At 41.2% G+C, this 18,154-nt stretch overlaps 1 protein-coding gene across 5 annotated transcripts in view; it reads left to right on the forward strand.

Moving 5' to 3' along the window:
• LOC124150895 (katanin p80 WD40 repeat-containing subunit B1-like) overlaps positions 1–18,154 on the forward strand; it is a 39,344-nt gene that overhangs the window by 4,171 nt on the left and 17,019 nt on the right. For 2 of the 5 annotated variants that reach the window (XM_046523367.2, XM_046523524.2), the window contains exons 3-13: positions 3,505–3,622; positions 4,483–4,583; positions 6,620–6,661; positions 7,563–7,646; positions 8,115–8,230; positions 9,331–9,402; positions 10,122–10,272; positions 10,963–11,016; positions 11,381–11,430; positions 11,815–11,871; positions 13,066–13,226. In XM_046523367.2, the coding sequence (XP_046379323.2) occupies positions 3,505–3,622; positions 4,483–4,583; positions 6,620–6,661; positions 7,563–7,646; positions 8,115–8,230; positions 9,331–9,402; positions 10,122–10,272; positions 10,963–11,016; positions 11,381–11,430; positions 11,815–11,871; positions 13,066–13,226 (1,006 nt within the window). Of the gene's footprint in view, positions 1–3,504; positions 3,623–4,482; positions 4,584–6,619; positions 6,662–7,562; positions 7,647–8,114; positions 8,231–9,330; positions 9,403–10,121; positions 10,273–10,962; positions 11,017–11,380; positions 11,431–11,814; positions 11,872–13,065; positions 13,227–15,129; positions 15,175–15,496; positions 15,542–18,154 lie in introns of all 5 variants that reach the window. The other 3 variants (XM_046523123.2, XM_046523194.2, XM_046523446.2) reach the window with 3 other exon arrangements.

Here is an 18,154-nt window from a genome sequence, read left to right on the forward strand (position 1 = left end):
TTTAATTACCAATTTCCTTAAACTATTAATCACGTTTGTCCTTCATGAAAATATTTTGTAATATTGCTGATTGTGGCACAAAACCTCACTCTCTCAGTCAGGTACATTAAGCTGACATGCCGTGATATTACCAAAATACTGTTCAAAACGGAATAAAACCCTTACCTACTCACTTATGTGAATTAATCATTCCATTACCTGAAGTATATACAGATAGGATATTTTCTTTGCTGACTGTGGCCTAAATAGCATTCTCTGAGTCACCCTATTGAATATTGGTCATTCTTGTCATACTCTAAACCCAAGACTTCACCCACTTCCTTATTCTATTACTCAGCGGACCTTTATGACAGGCCACACAAGATATATTTGTGTGACTGTCAAAGAACATTTACATAACACATTACAATCTGTCAGATCAGTTCTCTGTATCGTGTGACCAGAGTTTCCCTTAGCCTATGGGGAAGTGCTCTTGACATCAATCACTGGTTTGTCTGCAGGCCGACATGCTTGAATATTTCTTAGGTGACATTAAACATGTGGAACAAATATAACAGAGCAGGAAAGCACATGAGACAAGTGCAGTGTCTGAAATAACTGCTTGCCTGCCTGCCCGTGGCTGATAACTTTTAAATTATTTCAAACACTGGACAAGTGTACATTTCAGTGATTTGTTATTATCTACGTCTTGCGACTTGTCCGCCATCAGCCTGTGTGATCACAGAGCCATGTGAAGGGTGCGGGTGGCTGCAATATTTGTCCAAGGATCAGGTTGCTGACCCAGCCACAGACTTGACCTCTGGTCACCTTACCTCACAGGCAGATTAACAACTTCCTTGAATGCACACCTGATGTACCTGTACTGGGGCGTGTCTGAGGACTGCTGGTTAGCTTAGCTAATGGGTATGGTAGTCGTTTGTGACAGTCGATCTGTTGGGGAAATAAGTAATAATATGAGAAAGTACCCTGGTGTTTTCACTGTTAATTTTGATATGTTTAAATGAAATAAATAAAATTATTTAGTCCTTAAATGCTTTGGCAGGAATAAGAAAAATATTGTGTTGAAAAACTGTAGAGGTTTGATATGAGACTGTACTTTGCATTGATTAGGTCAGACATTGTTGTTTTTTATATAGCTTACAGATTTTTTTATCCCAAAATTCTGGTCTGTAGGTCGAAAAATAAAAAAATATTTGTCATTTTAAATATATTTTATGATTTTTCCTCTTGTGTTTTGTTATTATTTGTTGTGTTTTTTAGTTTTTAAGATAGGTTTTCAACAGGTTTTAATAATAGTATTTTAAATCATTTGTTTTATATTGATAGTGATTGTTAAATATAGGGGTTTTTTTTATCATTTTTGCTTGTTTCTGGTCAGCAGAGTATGAAAACTCACTGCTTTTCATTTTTATTGTTATTGTCACTTTTCAGTTATTTTTTTAAGTCGGCAGATTCATAAAGCAAGTTTTTTTAAAATGTCTGACCTTATCATTAGATATGAATGTCCATGGGGGTACCAGTCCGGCAGCTATATTAAACACGGGGTACATCTATTAAACAACAAGTTTGATAAGAACTAGGCTGGTAGGAATCAAGATACTGTCTTCTGTGATCAAGTAGTGCTTTTATAGTTACAGTGAGTGACAGATAATCTCATAAAGCCGTCGGCTTTAATTGTGATCCCCACTCTAGCAATACATGCTCCTCATAACTCATAACTTTATGTATAGACATCTGTGTACGTGCCAAGAGCTGGCCGATCCAACAGAGACAAAGGGAGTCTCACAACATGACTAGCTTGGTTACGTTAGCCTGATGAGTGAGTGAGTGAGTGAGTTCGGTGTTACGTCGCTTTTAGCAATATTCCAGAAATGGGTTTCACACATTGAACCCGGGTCTTGGGCGTGACGACTAAGCTACCCGACCGCCCCGTTAGCCTGATGAGTGTGTATTACATGTCTGTTTGACATGGTTAAAGAGTATTGCCCCCCTTACATGGCTATAGGTCTCATTAGGTGTTGATTGTGTTTGTCATGTGTTATGAATGTATTGGATGAGCCTGGTGAGTGTGTATTACATGTCTGGTTGACATAGTTAAAGAGTATTGGCCCCCTTACATGGCAATAGGTGTCATTAGGTGTTGATTGTGTTTGTCATGTGTTATGAATGTATTGGATGAGCCTGGTGAGTGTGTATTACATGTCTGGTTGACATAGTTAAAGAGTATTGCCCCCCTTACATGGCAATAGGTGTCATTAGGTGTTGATTGTGTTTGTCATGTGTTATGAATGTATTGGATGAGCCTGATGAGTGTGTATTACCAAAGACCATTACAGATTGAGTATTATTTAGTATCCCGTCTGTATATTCTGACATGATGACATTAAACATCCACAAGATACACACCGGCTTGTTAAGGCCTTGAATTGTGCAGCAGCCATAGAAACTAACAGGTTTAGCCCACTAGTCCTTAAAATGATAACATGTAGCAAAACCCTTAAAAAGGACAAATAGATACTCGTCCTTGGGATTCCTTCACTATTGGGCAGTTTAGCAAGGACTTTTGGACTAGTGCCAATTTCTAACGCTCGGCAGTCTGGCTTTGAAAGATCTTGAATTGTGCCATCTGCCTTAAAAAAGGCTTAAATTGGGCATGGACACAATGGCAACAAATGAATATGTTACAAATATTTTGTTCGTGTAATAATGCATGATGGCATTGTGTATCAAGTGCTTAGTCCTGGTCTTATCCTGATCGGGGCGGTCGGGTAGCCTAGTGGTTAAAGCGTTTGCTCGTCACGCCGATGACCCGGGTTCGATTCCCGACATGGGTACAATTTGTGAAGCCCATTTCTGGTGTCCCCCGCTGTGATATTGCTAAAAGCGGCGTAAAACCATACTCACTCACTCACTCTTATCCTGATCAATAAATAAAACTGCCGTGTGGACCTTGCCAGGACAAGTGGAGCCATTTTTGAATGAACTGAAGCACGATTGACCCAATAATTCTTTTTGAAGACAGCTTGGGTCTTAATCTTAGCCCTGAAAAGTATTACTATTGCCTGAAAAAAGGCAGAAAGAGGCCTAAAATTGATACATAAAGGTATGTGAAGCATTATCCAAAGCAGTTAAAACTAGCCATTACCTGCGTACTTCAGTCTCATCCAACACCAGCTGATTGTCACAGGTATTTGGCCACTTGTGTTGACCCTGGTAAACATGGTGGAAGAGTCTCCACACCAAGAAATACATGAAACATATTGTTTCCATGTGTGCACGACACATATCCAGAATTGCTTGAACAGTGTCAAATGTTCTAACATTCTAAACATTACTGCAATTGTTTTTGAGAATTCCAGATTGTTTCACCCATTTTTTTGCCTTCTGCATGGAGACATTAAAGAACCAAGTGGATCATTTTTTAACAAAATTTTGAAAATATCAACAAATTATTGTGATTGAATTACATAAAGTTGAAATTGTATGAGAGTTGCTATGTTACAGAGCCTGACTGGGCACACCACATCCGTGGAGGCGGTGAGGTTCGGTCACGAGGAGGAGATGGTGGTGGCGGGCTCGCTGTCCGGCGCACTCAAAGTGTGGGACCTTGAACAGGCCAAAAGTGAGTCAAGGGAGACAACTGCAGCTTAACCTATAGCTGTACATACTTGTAGTTTGGAAGATTATTTTATGTGAACACACATAAAAGTTCCTGTACTCGGAGGTTCCATGGGAAACCAATATGAAACCATGAGGGCATCAATATTTCAAGCCTGTTATTATTGGATACCCTAACCATAATTTTGCCAGTCAGTATATAGCAATATATAGCATGATATGAAGTATTTCTGATAAAAATTTCTTCAAATCTTGAAATTTGGCCTCTTGCTCTTGTTCATGTTGTTGCCAAGCAACACATTGAAAAAGTAGGGTGTTCCAAATGCTGTTATTTTTACACAATTAAGGCAGCCATGTCAAGTCTCGGCGAAATTTGGTACGGAACTTGATTCATGTCACACTTTACTATGTTCTGTTCCATTTATCTTCAGTTCTTCATGTAAACGTAATAATCCAGCTGGAGTAACCCTTCTGAGATCATGGCCATAGTCGTCAAAAACATTATCTCACACATTAATCTGACCCATATGACATCACTGAAATACCTGTAGGAACCCAAAATCATGCACTGTTCTGGGTGAGAGTTCCCATCAATCTGTGCTGGTTGTAAGAGGACTTAATGGATTGGTAGGTCAGACTCTGCGACTTGGTTGATAGCGTGTCATCGTATACCATGGTTTAGATTGTTGTTTTTAATATTTATCATTGGATTGTCTCGTCCAGACTCGATTATTTACAAGCCACTATCACATAGCTGGAATATTGCTGTGTGCTGCGCTAAATAACAAACAAAGCTCAGTCTTCATGGAACTTAGTGATTATACAATTGAAGGTTTGTACAATGTGTTGTGTTTGTACCCCTAGTTATGCGGACGCTGACTGGACACAAGTCGGGCATCTCCAGTCTCGACTTCCACCCCTACGGAGACTACACGGCCTCGGGGTCCTTGGACAGCAACATCAAGGTAGGCTCTGGTACATCATGGTGTCAGCATCAGCAGCACCTCACACAGTGACTTGGTTGATTGGTCAGAGTCCATGACTTGGTTGATTGGTCAGAGTCCATGACTTGGTTGATTGGTCAGACTCTGTGACTTGGTTGATTGGTCAGACTCCATGACTTGGTTGATTGGTCAGAGTCCGTGACTTTGTTGATTGGTCAGATTCTGTGACTTGGTTGATTGGTCAGAGTCTGTGACTTGGTTGATTGGTCAGAGTCTGTGACTTGGTTGATTGGTCAGTCTGTGACTTGGTTGATTGGTCAGACTCTGTGACTTGGTTGATTGGTCAGACTCCATGACTTGGTTGATTGGTCAGAGTCCGTGACTTGGTTGATTGGTCAGATTCTATGACTTGGTTGATTGGTCAGAGTCTGTGACTTGGTTGATTGGTCAGAGTCTGTGACTTGGTTGATTGGTCAGAGTCTGTGACTTGGTTGATTGGTCAGAGTCTGTGACTTGGTTGATTGGTCAGACTCTGTGACTTGGTTGATTGGTCAGACTCCATGACTTGGTTGATTGGTCAGAGTCTGTGACTTGGTTGATTGGTCAGACTCTGTGACTTGGTTGATTGGTCAGAGTCTTTGACTTGGTTGATTGGTCAGAGTCCATGACTTGGTTGATTGGTCAGACTCTGTGACTTGGTTGATTGGTCAGACTCCATGACTTGGTTGATTGGTCAGAGTCCGTGACTTTGTTGATTGGTCAGACTCTGTGACTTGGTTGATTGGTCAGACTCCATGACTTGGTTGATTGGTCAGAGTCCATGACTTGGTTGATTGGTCAGAGTCTGTGACTTGGTTGATTGGTCAGAGTCCATGACTTGGTTGATTGGTCAGACTCTGTGACTTGGTTGATTGGTCAGAGTCCATGACTTGGTTGATTGGTCAGACTCTGTGACTTGGTTGATTGGTCAGAGTCTTTGACTTGGTTGATTGGTCAGACTCTGTAACTTGGTTGATTGGTCAGAGTCTGTGACTTGGTTGATTGGTCAGACTCTGTGACTTGGTTGATTGGTCAGAGTCTGTGACTTGGTTGATTGGTCAGACTCCGTGACTTGGTTGATTGGTCAGACTCCGTGACTTGGTTGATTGGTCAGAGTCTGTGACTTGGTTGATTGGTCAGACTCTGTGACTTGGTTGATTGGTCAGAGTCTGTGACTTGGTTGATTGGTCAGACTCTGTGACTTGGTTGATTGGTCATAGTCTGTGACTTGGTTGATTGGTCAGACTCCGTGACTTGGTTGATTGGTCAGTCTTTGACTTGGTTGATTGCTCAGACTCCGTGACTGGTTGATTGGTCAGAGTCTTTGACTTGGTTGATTGGTCAGACTCCGTGACTTGGTGGATTGTGTATAATTGTACCTTGCAGGTTGTTATGTTCGTCATTAATATTATCAAGCACTAATTGTCTGGGCAGACTTGATGATAAGCAGGTCATTGTGATGTAGCTTGAATATTGCTGACTGCAGCAGGAATACATATAAACGTAATAGATCTTACAAACATGTTCTTCATTATATATACTACTCAAAAGAAGTTAAAGAACATCCATGACACATTACCTATAGTCCCAGGAGAGAATAGGTCTTCAGCAACCCATGCTTGACATATGAGGCGACTATGCTTGTCGCAAGAGGCAACTAACGGGATCGGTTGGTCAGGCTCGCTGACTTGGTTGATGCATGTCATCTTATCCCAATTGCGTGGATCAATGCTCATGATGTCAATAACTGGGTTGTGTGGTCTAGATTTGATTATTTACAGACCGCCTCATTTTCTTGAATATTGCTGAGTGCAGCATTAAACAACAAACAAACAAATTAACTAATGTCATAAAAAATTCAGGTGTTCTTTAACTTCTGTTGAGTATGTTCCGTGTCTCCTTTCATCAGAATGGTGTCCTGGGTCTGGATTCACAGTGTCACATGAGTGAGGAATGTGTGGATGGTTTACAGGAATGGCCAGTTTATGTGAACCTAAATATATATTCTTCTTTTACAGTTATGGGATATAAGAAGAAAAGGATGTATTTACACCTACACGGTATGTACGATCATGGTGGTATTTCAAAATAGCAATTCCTTGGAAGTTACAGGTCTTACTAAATTATTCAATTGATATGGTTTTGCAGTGAAGGCTTGTTACAACCTTCTTCATACCGCATTTTAGAAGAAGAAAGTCTATAGTCCCAGTAGAATGGAGTAGTCTTACGTCTCATGTGACGCTATGGTCTCTAGCTACAGATAAGATAAGAATCTGCTGACGCAGCCATAATATACTACTCAACTTTTGATAAGAATTTGGAGTATCCAGGTGAGGGCTGAATATGACTGATTGATTGGATATGTTGTCGTACAAACAGTATTTGAATTTGCCATGGAACTGAAGAATGTATGGCTTCATTTCAAGTTGTTTAAACGTAAGTTCACGGTTCAAGAGGTTAATGCTTGTCACTGTGCTACATCACAATATAAAAAATCTAAGTATCAAGTTAGTATCAAGATTGCTGTCCAGTGCTGGGATTCAAACTAACGTGTTGTTGTGGTAAAAGGCAACTATGCTTGTGCCGAAAGTGGTGACTGTGCTTGTCATAAAAGGCAACTATGTTTGTCGTAAGAGGCGATTAATGGGATCAGGTGGTCATGCTCGTTGACTTGGTTGATGCATGTGATCATATCTCAGTTGCGTAGATTGAGGCTCATAATGTCAATCATTGGATTGTCTGGTACAGACTTGATTATTTACCGATCATCATCATATTTCTGGAATATTTCTGAGTGTGGCGTTACACAACAAAAAAACAAACAAACAATGTTGAAAGTTGCATTTAGTATGATTGATTATGCCGGTTCGTACCACCCGCAGTAGAAGCGTTTGCTGGAAAAACTGAATTGTGTGTTTCATGTTACCATGCTTACATGTCTCAACATGGGGGGTGTTCCAGGGTCACTCCGACAAGGTGAACTGTCTCCGCTTCAGCCCGGATGGCAAGTGGATCGCGTCGGCAGGACAGGATGGCTTGATCAAGGTAAACATAAAAAGCTCCTCCTCAAAAAGACCAACAACCTTTGCTGTTGCCTTTGTGAATACGACCACAAGACAGGAATTTGTTAATTATGCTGTATACACCGAAACTGTGTTCAGTAGTGCCACCTCAGTTTTTGTTGAGAAAAGTACATAAATATACAAAGCAAAGGCAAATACCAATAATTCTTTAGTCCAGATGATGTAAATCTGAACATGTTTACTCAGAATTATTATGGCAATAGTTGAAATGCCTACAGTAGTCTCTCCAGACAAACAGGTGTCACTGTCTGAGGACAGCAGCCTCCACTTACCTGTGTAACTTCTCTCTCTCTCTCTCTCTCTCTCTCTCTCTCTCTCTCTCTCTCTCTCTCTCTCTCTCTCTCTCTCTCCACACACACAGGGATGGAAAGAAAGAGTGAGATACTCATTACACACAGACAGTGCAACTCAGTTCCGTGTAATGTTGCAGATCTGGGACCTGACAGCCGGCAAGCAGCTGATGGATCTCCGGCAGCACAAGGGGGCTGTCAACACTGTAGAATTCCACCCTAATGAACTCCTCCTGGCCTCGGGCAGTGCGGACAGGTACGTTGACAGCAAAACATCTCAGATATGCTATATACACTGTATGTGGTCTAGCATTGTAGATATATGTTATAGAGCTCTCCTCTTACAAACACGGTATGTGGTCTAGACTTGTTGTGTTGAAAGATGACAATATCATGGCTCTACCATCAGCTTGATACGGCATAAGTCTTGACTTGTCACTGAACCAAATAGTTCTCAATCACTGAATAAGCCATTATATGCCTGCTTAACTCCAAAGTTTACGATGTTGTTGCAACACAACACCTCTGGCCCTGAGACCTGAGACCTGACTCACAAAAGGCTGTTCCGCAATGCCTGGTCACATATCCTTCACGCCTCTTGTACGCCTATGACGTAGCCATGTGAAGTGAACCTAGACAACCATTGTAACACAGGGTTGGCCTGACAGGGTCAGGCATGGGATTTACCATGCTGTTGGTACCAATACCAAAGTCGAGAGATGGTGTTCTGGGACACATTGATCCCCCTCTCCCTCTGTGATTCTCCACCTTCCAAGGTTCCCATGAGGTGTTACTTTTCAGTTGTGCATTTGGTCGTTGTGGCAGGTTTGGTCATTCAGTGTTTCCAACCGTGACATTATTAATTTGGTCCCAAATAACATATACATTATTATCGTATCACTTTTAAAGCTCACAGAAAGAAAGCTACATGTCAGGATGAGCTGAGTTGCCCCCCCTCACTAGATGGCTTGGTGTCACTCACTCACTCACTCAGAAGCACGGGTGGCCCAGTCATCTGAGATGCCACAATTCACTGTGTCTCTCAGGTGTGCCACATATATATGGTCCTGGGTTCTAATCCCAGATACACCCTGATTATGTCCCTTGGTTTTTCATACCTGTGCTCATGGGTTTTGTCAAAGTGGTAAACATCTGGGACAAAGTGGTAAACATCCCGCCAAGCTGACATTCTGTGATATACCTGCAATTAGGTTCACGGCAGATTGAAACAAGCGTCACTCACTCACATGCTCCTTACATTAATAAAACAAACTGTGAACAAGTCATCAACAAGAGAAGACAAAAGCTGAGGACTTTTGGTTTATTGTGTTGAGTGAATGCATACTGGTGTTTCAGAACAATCAAGTTCTGGGACTTAGAATCATTCCAGGTGGTGAGCACCACCGATCCAGAAGCAACGCCTATCAAGTAAGTCTTTATCTCAACGCCTATCAAGTAAGTCTTTATCTCAACACCCATCAAGTAAGTCTTTATCTCAACACCCATCAAGCAAGTCTTTATCTCAACACCCATCAAGCAAGTCTTTATCTCAACACCCATCAAGTAAGTCTTTATCTCAACACCCATCAAGTAAGTCTTTATCTCAACACCCATCAAGCAAGTCTTTATCTCAACACCCATCAAGTAAGTCTTTATCTCAACACCCATCAAGTAAGTCTTTATCTCAACACCCATCAAGCAAGTCTTTATCTCAACACCCATCAAGTAAGTCTTTATCTCAACACCAATCAAGTCCACCCTGATGGTCTGTGTGTGTTACAATGACCCCCTGACAGGAGTATAACACTGATATTGTCCCCCAGGAGCCTGCTGTTCCACCCTGATGGCCTGTGTGTGTTACAATGACCCCCTGACAGTAGTATAACACTGATATTGTCCCCCAGGAGCCTGCTGTTCCACCCTGATGGCCTGTGTGTGTTACAATGACCCCCTGACAGTAGTATAACACTGATATTGTCCCCCAGGAGCCTGCTGTTCCACCCTGATGGCCTGTGTGTGTTACAATGACCCCCTGACAGTAGTATAACACTGATATTGTCCCCCAGGAGCCTGCTGTTCCACCCTGATGGCCTGTGTGTGTTACAATGACCCCCTGACAGTAGTATAACACTGATATTGTCCCCCAGGAGCCTGCTGTTCCACCCTGATGGCCTGTGTGTGTACAGTGGGTGTAAGGACATGTTAAAGGCCTACAGCTGGGAGCCCGCCACGTGTTACGACTCTGTGCCTATAGCCTGGGGAGATGTCGCAGAAATAACCATGGGACAAGATCAGTTGGTAGGTCAAACCACCTTATGTTGTTCATATTTCCGAGGCAAGGGAGTTTACTGACTTTAAGATGCCAGTGTCCACTCTTCCCAAACTTGAATGGAATTTCTAACTTATATTTCGGCTGGACTAAGAAGACTGTGCATAACTGAATCAAAATCGTTTCACAAAATAACAACATGGCCGCCACCATTTTGTTTGAAGCAAATGCAAGTGATATGAGAGGTGGAATATGATTGGTCAATAGGACGGATATAGAAGGGCCATAACTCGTAATAGCCACTGGTGGTGCTACAATGAGCCCAGACATCGCAGCCTGTTTGGGGGAGGGTGGAATCTGGACTTCCATGGTCAGTCAACTCTCTTGCCTGAGTATGATGTGTATTGCACATCTCAAATTACGATTTCACCACATCTGGAAAGACATAATGAACATTCTGTGACCAACCTTTCTTTTGGGCGATAAAGTACCTGAAAAATGCTATTGCTTCATATTTAGATACAAGCAAAAAATATGCCTCCTGAAAGAAGGGTTTGAGTTGTACAAGCTGTAATTAGAATTGTGGTGTGCTGTCAAGGGATAGAATTGTTTGTCCCTGTCCACACTCTGCGAGCCAATACCTTGACAACTGGCCTGCTTGTTTGTCATTTCATCTGGTTTTACATTATTTTACAATTTCCAACATTGTTGTTTTACAGATAGGATCTTCATTTGCTCAAACTAATGTCAGCAGTTTTGTAATAGATTTAAAGGTGAGTATGCAGTGTTATATATATCAATATATCAGTGTGTTATATGTATATCAACAAATAGTCTAAACATAGCAATTCGTAATGTTTCAATTTCTCTCTGCTGCCTTCAGGCAATTGAAAAAACATACTTGGTGTAAGCCTCCAGCTCTACTTAACATCATTGAATTCTATGATGATCTTGTTTATGACCAATGCAACATCTTCTCTTGTTTGTGGCACATCATTGAATCATTGGCAACACAACGACTGACTCAACAACAAAAGCACACAACAAACCAAGACACCTGAAGAATATTATACTCAAAATATTGTATATTATTATTGTATAAAATATTGTTCATGTAACTTTTGTTTTCATTGTCAGAGAGTCCAGCCAGTCGGTGGCACCTCCGAAAAGGGAAGCGGTTTGTCGAGGTTAGTCCGTGCTAGGGCTCATTTCCGAAAGGAATGTTCTTGTTTGTTCATGGTGGCATGAGAGTACTCATGTTAACATGGGTAAAACTTAATCATCTAACATAACATTCTGAAAGTAACAGGGGCCGTCGGGTAGCCTAGTGGTTAAAGCGTTTGCTCGTCATGCTGAAGACCCGGGTTTGATTCCCCACATGCATACAATGTGTGAAGCCCATTTCTGGTGTTCCCCGCCGTGATATTGCTGGAATATTGCTAAAAGTGACGTAAAACCATACTCACTCACTCACTCTGAAAATAACATAACATTCTGGACAAGCAGTTAAGCAAGAATTCAGCATGCCTGACCAGTTTTGAATATGTGATACAATTTTATCATTTTTTCAGTGGTCGTAAAAGTTTCATAACAGAACGTCCCCCGACAGCAACGTCCAGAAACTCAAGGTGAGCAAGTCCATGTAGTCTGTCCTCCTCCATACTGACCTGCTGGAGACTCATGGGCTCCCGGCATTAGAAATACAGGTTTCCTTGCAACTTGGGATCAAATACTTGGATCTGACATTATTTGGGAACTCTGTCTACACAATCTAGTCACCACACAGAAACACAAAATTGATCTGCAGTATCTGGTCGTAATCTCGTTTGGACAACCCACTCCGATAATGAGATATTAATTGATAATGGCAGGGTTTAAAAAAATGTGTATGTCTGTGATCACTGACTTAAAAGATCACACATTTGATTTGCCTTAAAAAATCAGCAAAAGTCTTTATGACTATGGTCCATATCACTTGGGGTATAAGTGGTTTGTCTGACTTATGTATAACAGGTCTGTTTGGCTCAGGGTATAACAACCCATTAGCCCAGTGTATGACTGCAGGGCTCAATTAACTTCATAAAACATGCACCAGTACACACTATTATTGAAAAGTGCACCCTTATATTTATGTCTACATGCACCAGGTCTGTCTGACTAAACAAGCTCTTGCACACAACAATGATGTTTGAACACACTCGATACCTCTAAGCTTTGTTTACATCACTCATCCCTGTTTTGTGTAATTTGTCATGCTTTCTTGGGCTTGACGTCATCAAACTGTGCACGTTCCCAATATGTTTCACAGCATTACGTCATTAATTTAAGTAAAATCGTCACAGTCATCATAGATCAGATTTGTTTTTGTTTTTTAAATCCAACTTTGATAACTTTATGGGACCAGGATGCAACCTGGTTTTGTCTGGTGCAACTAGGTTTTCATGTCAACATGCACCTGGTGCAACTAGGTTTTCATGTCAACATGGAGCTAGTGCAACTAGGTTTTCATGTCAACATGCACCTGGTGCAACTAGGTTTTCATGTCAACATGGAGCTAGTGCAACTAGGTTTTCGTCAACATGCACCTGGTGCAACTAGGTTTTCATGTCAACATGCACCTGGTGCAACTAGGTTTTCATGTCAACATGCACCTGGTGCAATTTAGATCAAGTTTCTGAAATCAGACGCTGAACTGGTCCATGTATAAGTGGTCCATATGCAGGTATGACTGGACCCTGTGTTAACTGGCCCGCGTGCAGTGTCACCATTCTGTTTGTTGTGATCTTTCTCTCTACACTGACACTCCACATTTCTCCACTTAGGCCAAGTGACAAACTTGCCCCACATTTCAGTGTCCCTAAGGAAGATGCCAGTGAGAGGAATGATGACCAAGGTCGGGGGGATGGCGACGACACCCAGTCGGCCACGGACATCCAGAACCAGGCTGACTACCGGGAACACTTCCAGTCCAACGCCAGACTCGGTAGGTAATCAGTCATGCATCCGGATAGGGGGAAAGATGCTGCAGCTATACTGGGAGGAGGGATCCCGAAGCATTTAGCATTGATGATTTCAAATGCAAATATTGAATTCAAGTTCATCAGTGTATATTTTTTAGTTCTTTTACTTAGTGATCGTTAACTCTGTGACCATGTACCCCTTCCATGAAATCCATGGCCTATGTCTGTGTTTAAAAATGGGCTCTGATATAGGAGTGAATATATATTGAACCATCAATTGTACTATATTGATAGGAATTTAAAAATGCCAATAGTATTGTCGATAGCATGCAGAACAATTGATAGTTTCAATAGTTGCAATTAAATATAAATATAACATAACTGTGCTAATTTCAAACCTACTTGTGTGTTGGTTTGCAAGCATTACGTCAGCTTCAGATTAGAATTACTTCCCTTTGGTTTGATTAGCTAGGGGAGGAAAATGGCCGACTTCGAGATTATTAGCAATATTTTATTCATTTCATTACATTGATTAATATAATAACCTGGACTTAGAGTTGGTTTACTACTATCACAATACTGTTGCAATAGGGAAATAGCCACAATAGTCATTCCTACTCTGATGTCCTGGTTAGGATTGCTTCATGATCACTTCCCAGCTGGATAAAAGGATCAAGAATTTGAATTATTTTTCAATGTGACTTCTGGTTTTGCTTGGGGCGGTAGGGTAGCCTAGTGGTTAACACGTTCGCTCATCACGCCGAAGACCCGGGTTCGATTCCCGACATGGGCACAATGTGCGAAGCCCATTTCTGGTGTCCCCCGCCGTGATATTGCTGGAATATTGCTAAAAGCGGCGTAAAATCATACTCACTCACTCACTCACTGGTTTTGCTTGGTTTGCGTGAACCTGTAAAGGGAGGCAATCCAAATAGCATCCTGAAGTATTGCACATGGATGCTTTGGTCACTCACTCACTCACTCACTCACTCACATGTACCGAACAAAATAGTTGGGGATCATCAATGTTTTGGGGAAAATATTTTTTTGAATTTAGGACTGAGTACACAATATCATACAAATATCCCCCAAATATCTGTGATCCCTGACTGTTTTGCTCAGTACGTGTTACTAAAACTGAGACAAATGTGTGAACTGAGAAGTACGAGCCTGCGTGCATCTCCTACGAACAAGCCGTGTATGTTGTAACTATTCAGTCATCAGTTTTCTGTAAGCTTTCGTCGTTCTGTTACTGTTTTGCTTCAGGACTGATTATGTCATTGTTTTCACCTCCACACACTCTGATTCATGTCACCTTCACATCCCCGAGACTACACCTCATTGTAAAATTGTATAATTCAATTTTCATTTTTTATATCTGTCAGTTTTGTAAACCATCCAATAAGAAATGAATGGCTTATCATTAACGTACATTATCACCCAAAACTGGTTTCTGTAAGTTGGAAGAATGATTTTGGATGATAGAATCTTGTCCACACGTCTTTTGTCACCCAATATATCAACACTTGTCGATAAAGGTTAAAAAGTCCTTTGAGCTTTCTATTTTTGTCGACTTGTGCTGATATAGTTGATGTTAAAGACACACAGACAGATTCTCTATTTCTTCACGTTCCATTCACAAAGAGTTGTGTTTGTGGAGCTGTCACCTGGGTTTTCCTGTCAGCAATTATCAACATGAGCTTATGCTAAAAGTAGTGTCAAATATGTTCATATATCCGAACATTTTTACTGACATAAATGACTGAATGTTAAGTCATTGAAATGTATATTTTGGAGCTTTGATTTTGTTAGATGATGTACACAAAGTCATGCATATTTCAGAAATATAAATGTTGCAGTCATATAATGGTACACGGCAGATGTGTTCGTTTCTTGACCTCGAAATATATGCATTGTGATTTCCAGTCTCTCCAAGTAAACATAACTGGCAGATAAGAAAGAAGTCAAGTGGTGAGAAACAGTTACTTCCGCATGTACCAGTAACGTGGGCCATAATAAACATAGGGGAGACTTTGGTGGAGGGGTCATTTAGAAAAGAATTAGAACTTATGCCTGATCTGAAAATATTGTACTATTTTCCTCAGTCAAAATTATCATATCCAATTTTTGGTGGAGGAAATATGCATGCAAACATTTTATTTTAACGAGCATTGTCTAGAATAATTTAAATCCCAGATGTAATTTTAAAAGTTTATAAAGTTATAGAGTTTGGTAACAGTATGACCACGAAGACATGATAGTATTTATGAAAGTAATTAATTATTTTTCACAGAACCTCAATTCAATCTTACTTGGCAGTTAGCCAAGAAATCTTCTGGTGAGCTATTGTATAACTTGTATATCGACATATGATGATAAGTGTATTATACCATCACTGTAACATGCATATACCAGCTTACACCAAGTATAGCCTGACGATGGTGGTGGTGATATAACCAACATGGCTTCACAAGCCCTGTACTGTAGTTGATTACTGTGTAATACTATATCCTATATCCCATTATCATGTACAAATGAATATAACCTTAACATATAGCTCACAGCCAGTGCAAATCCCTTTTAATGAATAACAAATTGAGAGATATGTGGTGGCAGTGGTCATCATCACGAGGCAAACATCCTGGTTCATAAACAAAGCGACTGCCATGCTGATTTCGGTCGTGTGCAGGATTTTCCGGAGCATGTGGGCGTTGACATGTATTTATTCAAGGTGCTCGGGTGATTTGATGCACTTCACAAGATAGCACCTGTTTTATAATGATAAAGATCGTCTTGACTTGGCACCGCCATGTTGTTTGAAACCAATGCAAGTGCTATGAGAGGTGGACTCTGATTGGTCAGTACGAGAGACATATAAGGGACATTTCTCATAATAGCCACGAAATTCCAGCCTAGTTCGACAAGGGTGGAAAGTGGACTTATACAGTCAGTTAACTCCCTTGCATCAGGAAGAGGGGTGGCGGTGAGCAGCAAGAGGGTAAAGCCCTCAGTCCACATGCTGTCAACCTGGGTTTGATCTCTACATAGCTGCACAATGTCAACCAAAACATGTAAACCCCATATGGTGGAATGTTTTCAGGAGTATGAAATATAATCACACCTTTACTAATACATCTCCAGGAGTCATGTCAAGGTATTTTTTCCATGATTGTTTTGAAGTTGGGGTTAATGATGATTGTCCAGGCATTGCTCAAAGCCACTTCACTGAACACTGAGCCATAAAGTGCCATGGATGCCACAGCTGTGCAGAGTTGTGTCCCTTAGGTATGCCAGTGGATTTGAATCCCAGATTCATGGTTGTCAGCACCGTACACATACTTGTGGGTTTCATCAGCGTCTGAGACCTGCATCACTTTGGGAATTCCTCCCACATCATGCTGACAAGCCATGGTATAACTGGAAAACTGTTAGACTCAAGTCACTCACTCATGACTACAACTGGTGTTGCTACTCGAGATAAAACAACACTTGTTTGAGGTCATTGGTGCTGGTCTCTGATATATCCAACATTGACTACTGGAAAACCTCATTCATGCTCACTCACTCACTCACTCACTCACTCACTCACTCACACCACATTATGTAAATTACAATTACATTTCAGCAGAAAAACTCTCTGTAATAGTTGTATGAATATTGGTATGAAGATATGTCAAGAAGATATTGATGCTAGGATATCAGAAAAGTATTTTTCCAGTAACCATGGTAACATTATTAAATCATAGGTGTTACTGAAATTTGAGGCAAAACCACCAGATTGCAATATGGGAATGCTTAGAGTTAACTTGATGTTAGCATGTGACAGGGTTTTCCGGGGTTATTTTTATTGTTTGATCAGAAATTATTGAGAATTCTTCATTCCATTTTGGCCGTTCATATTTACCTTATGAAAGGTGTATGTAGAACTTATTCTGACTTTGATTCAAGGGAGACAACTCTGCACCGCAAACAAGACAAATGTGGATATGGTATCTTTGGAAAATAGAAAGATTATTTCTGAATTATTCAATCAAGGAATCAGATCAGTACAGGCGTCGTCGTACAAAGGGATATTAGCGCTAAGATGATTGTGACTCCCATGCATTAACATAGACTTACGACTGTCTTAGGGCTAAGGTCTTTACAGAGAGAACAGACAGTCCACTATCAACTGTGTACCATCTCATGCCGTCTTTACCTTGTACCCAATACCCTGGGGGAGAGTGGGTTGGTCTGCCATCTGTACCCACTACCCAATACCCAGTACCCAATACCCTGGGGAGAGTGGGTTGGTCTGCCATCTGTACCCACTACCCACTACCCAGTACCCAATACCCTGGGGAGAGTGGGTTTGTCTGCCATCTGTACCCACTACCCAATACCGAGTACCCAATACCCTGGGGAGAGTGGGTTGGTCTCCAGTACCCAATACCCTGGGGAGAGTGGGTTGGTCTGCCATCTGTACCCACTACCCAAGACCCAGTACCCGATACCCTAGGGAGAGTGGATTGGTCATGGCATAACAGGGCGCTCTCAAAATTAGAAATAGGGGGCTCTTATTAGAATATTATATTGGTGAAAAACAACAGAGTTGAAGATCGTAAATTTCGTGGTTTATGCTGACAGCCTAAATGTTTATATACGACATATATTTTTCCAGAATTTAATTTCCCACGAATAAGGATGCATATAACACGTATTATACGAGAATAAATAAGTCTTGTGTACATTGATCAATTGGAAGGGGTGCTAATTGGGATTGTTCACTTGCCAATATATTAGCAAATATCGCCGTGGGCGCTTATTACATTGAATATGGTAATGCCAGCTGCACAATAAAACAACATTCACTCACTGATTGACCTCCCGGTGTGTCAGCATGCATGTGTGCACCAGTTGGCTGCATCACAGTCTGTGTTACGAGCTGGGTATCAGTGCTGTTAGTGCAGTG

Source organism: Haliotis rufescens, unplaced genomic scaffold (assembly GCF_023055435.1).
Source record: "Haliotis rufescens isolate VD_foot unplaced genomic scaffold, xgHalRufe1.0.p SCAF_17, whole genome shotgun sequence".
Classification (NCBI taxonomy): Eukaryota; Metazoa; Mollusca; class Gastropoda; order Lepetellida; family Haliotidae; genus Haliotis; species Haliotis rufescens.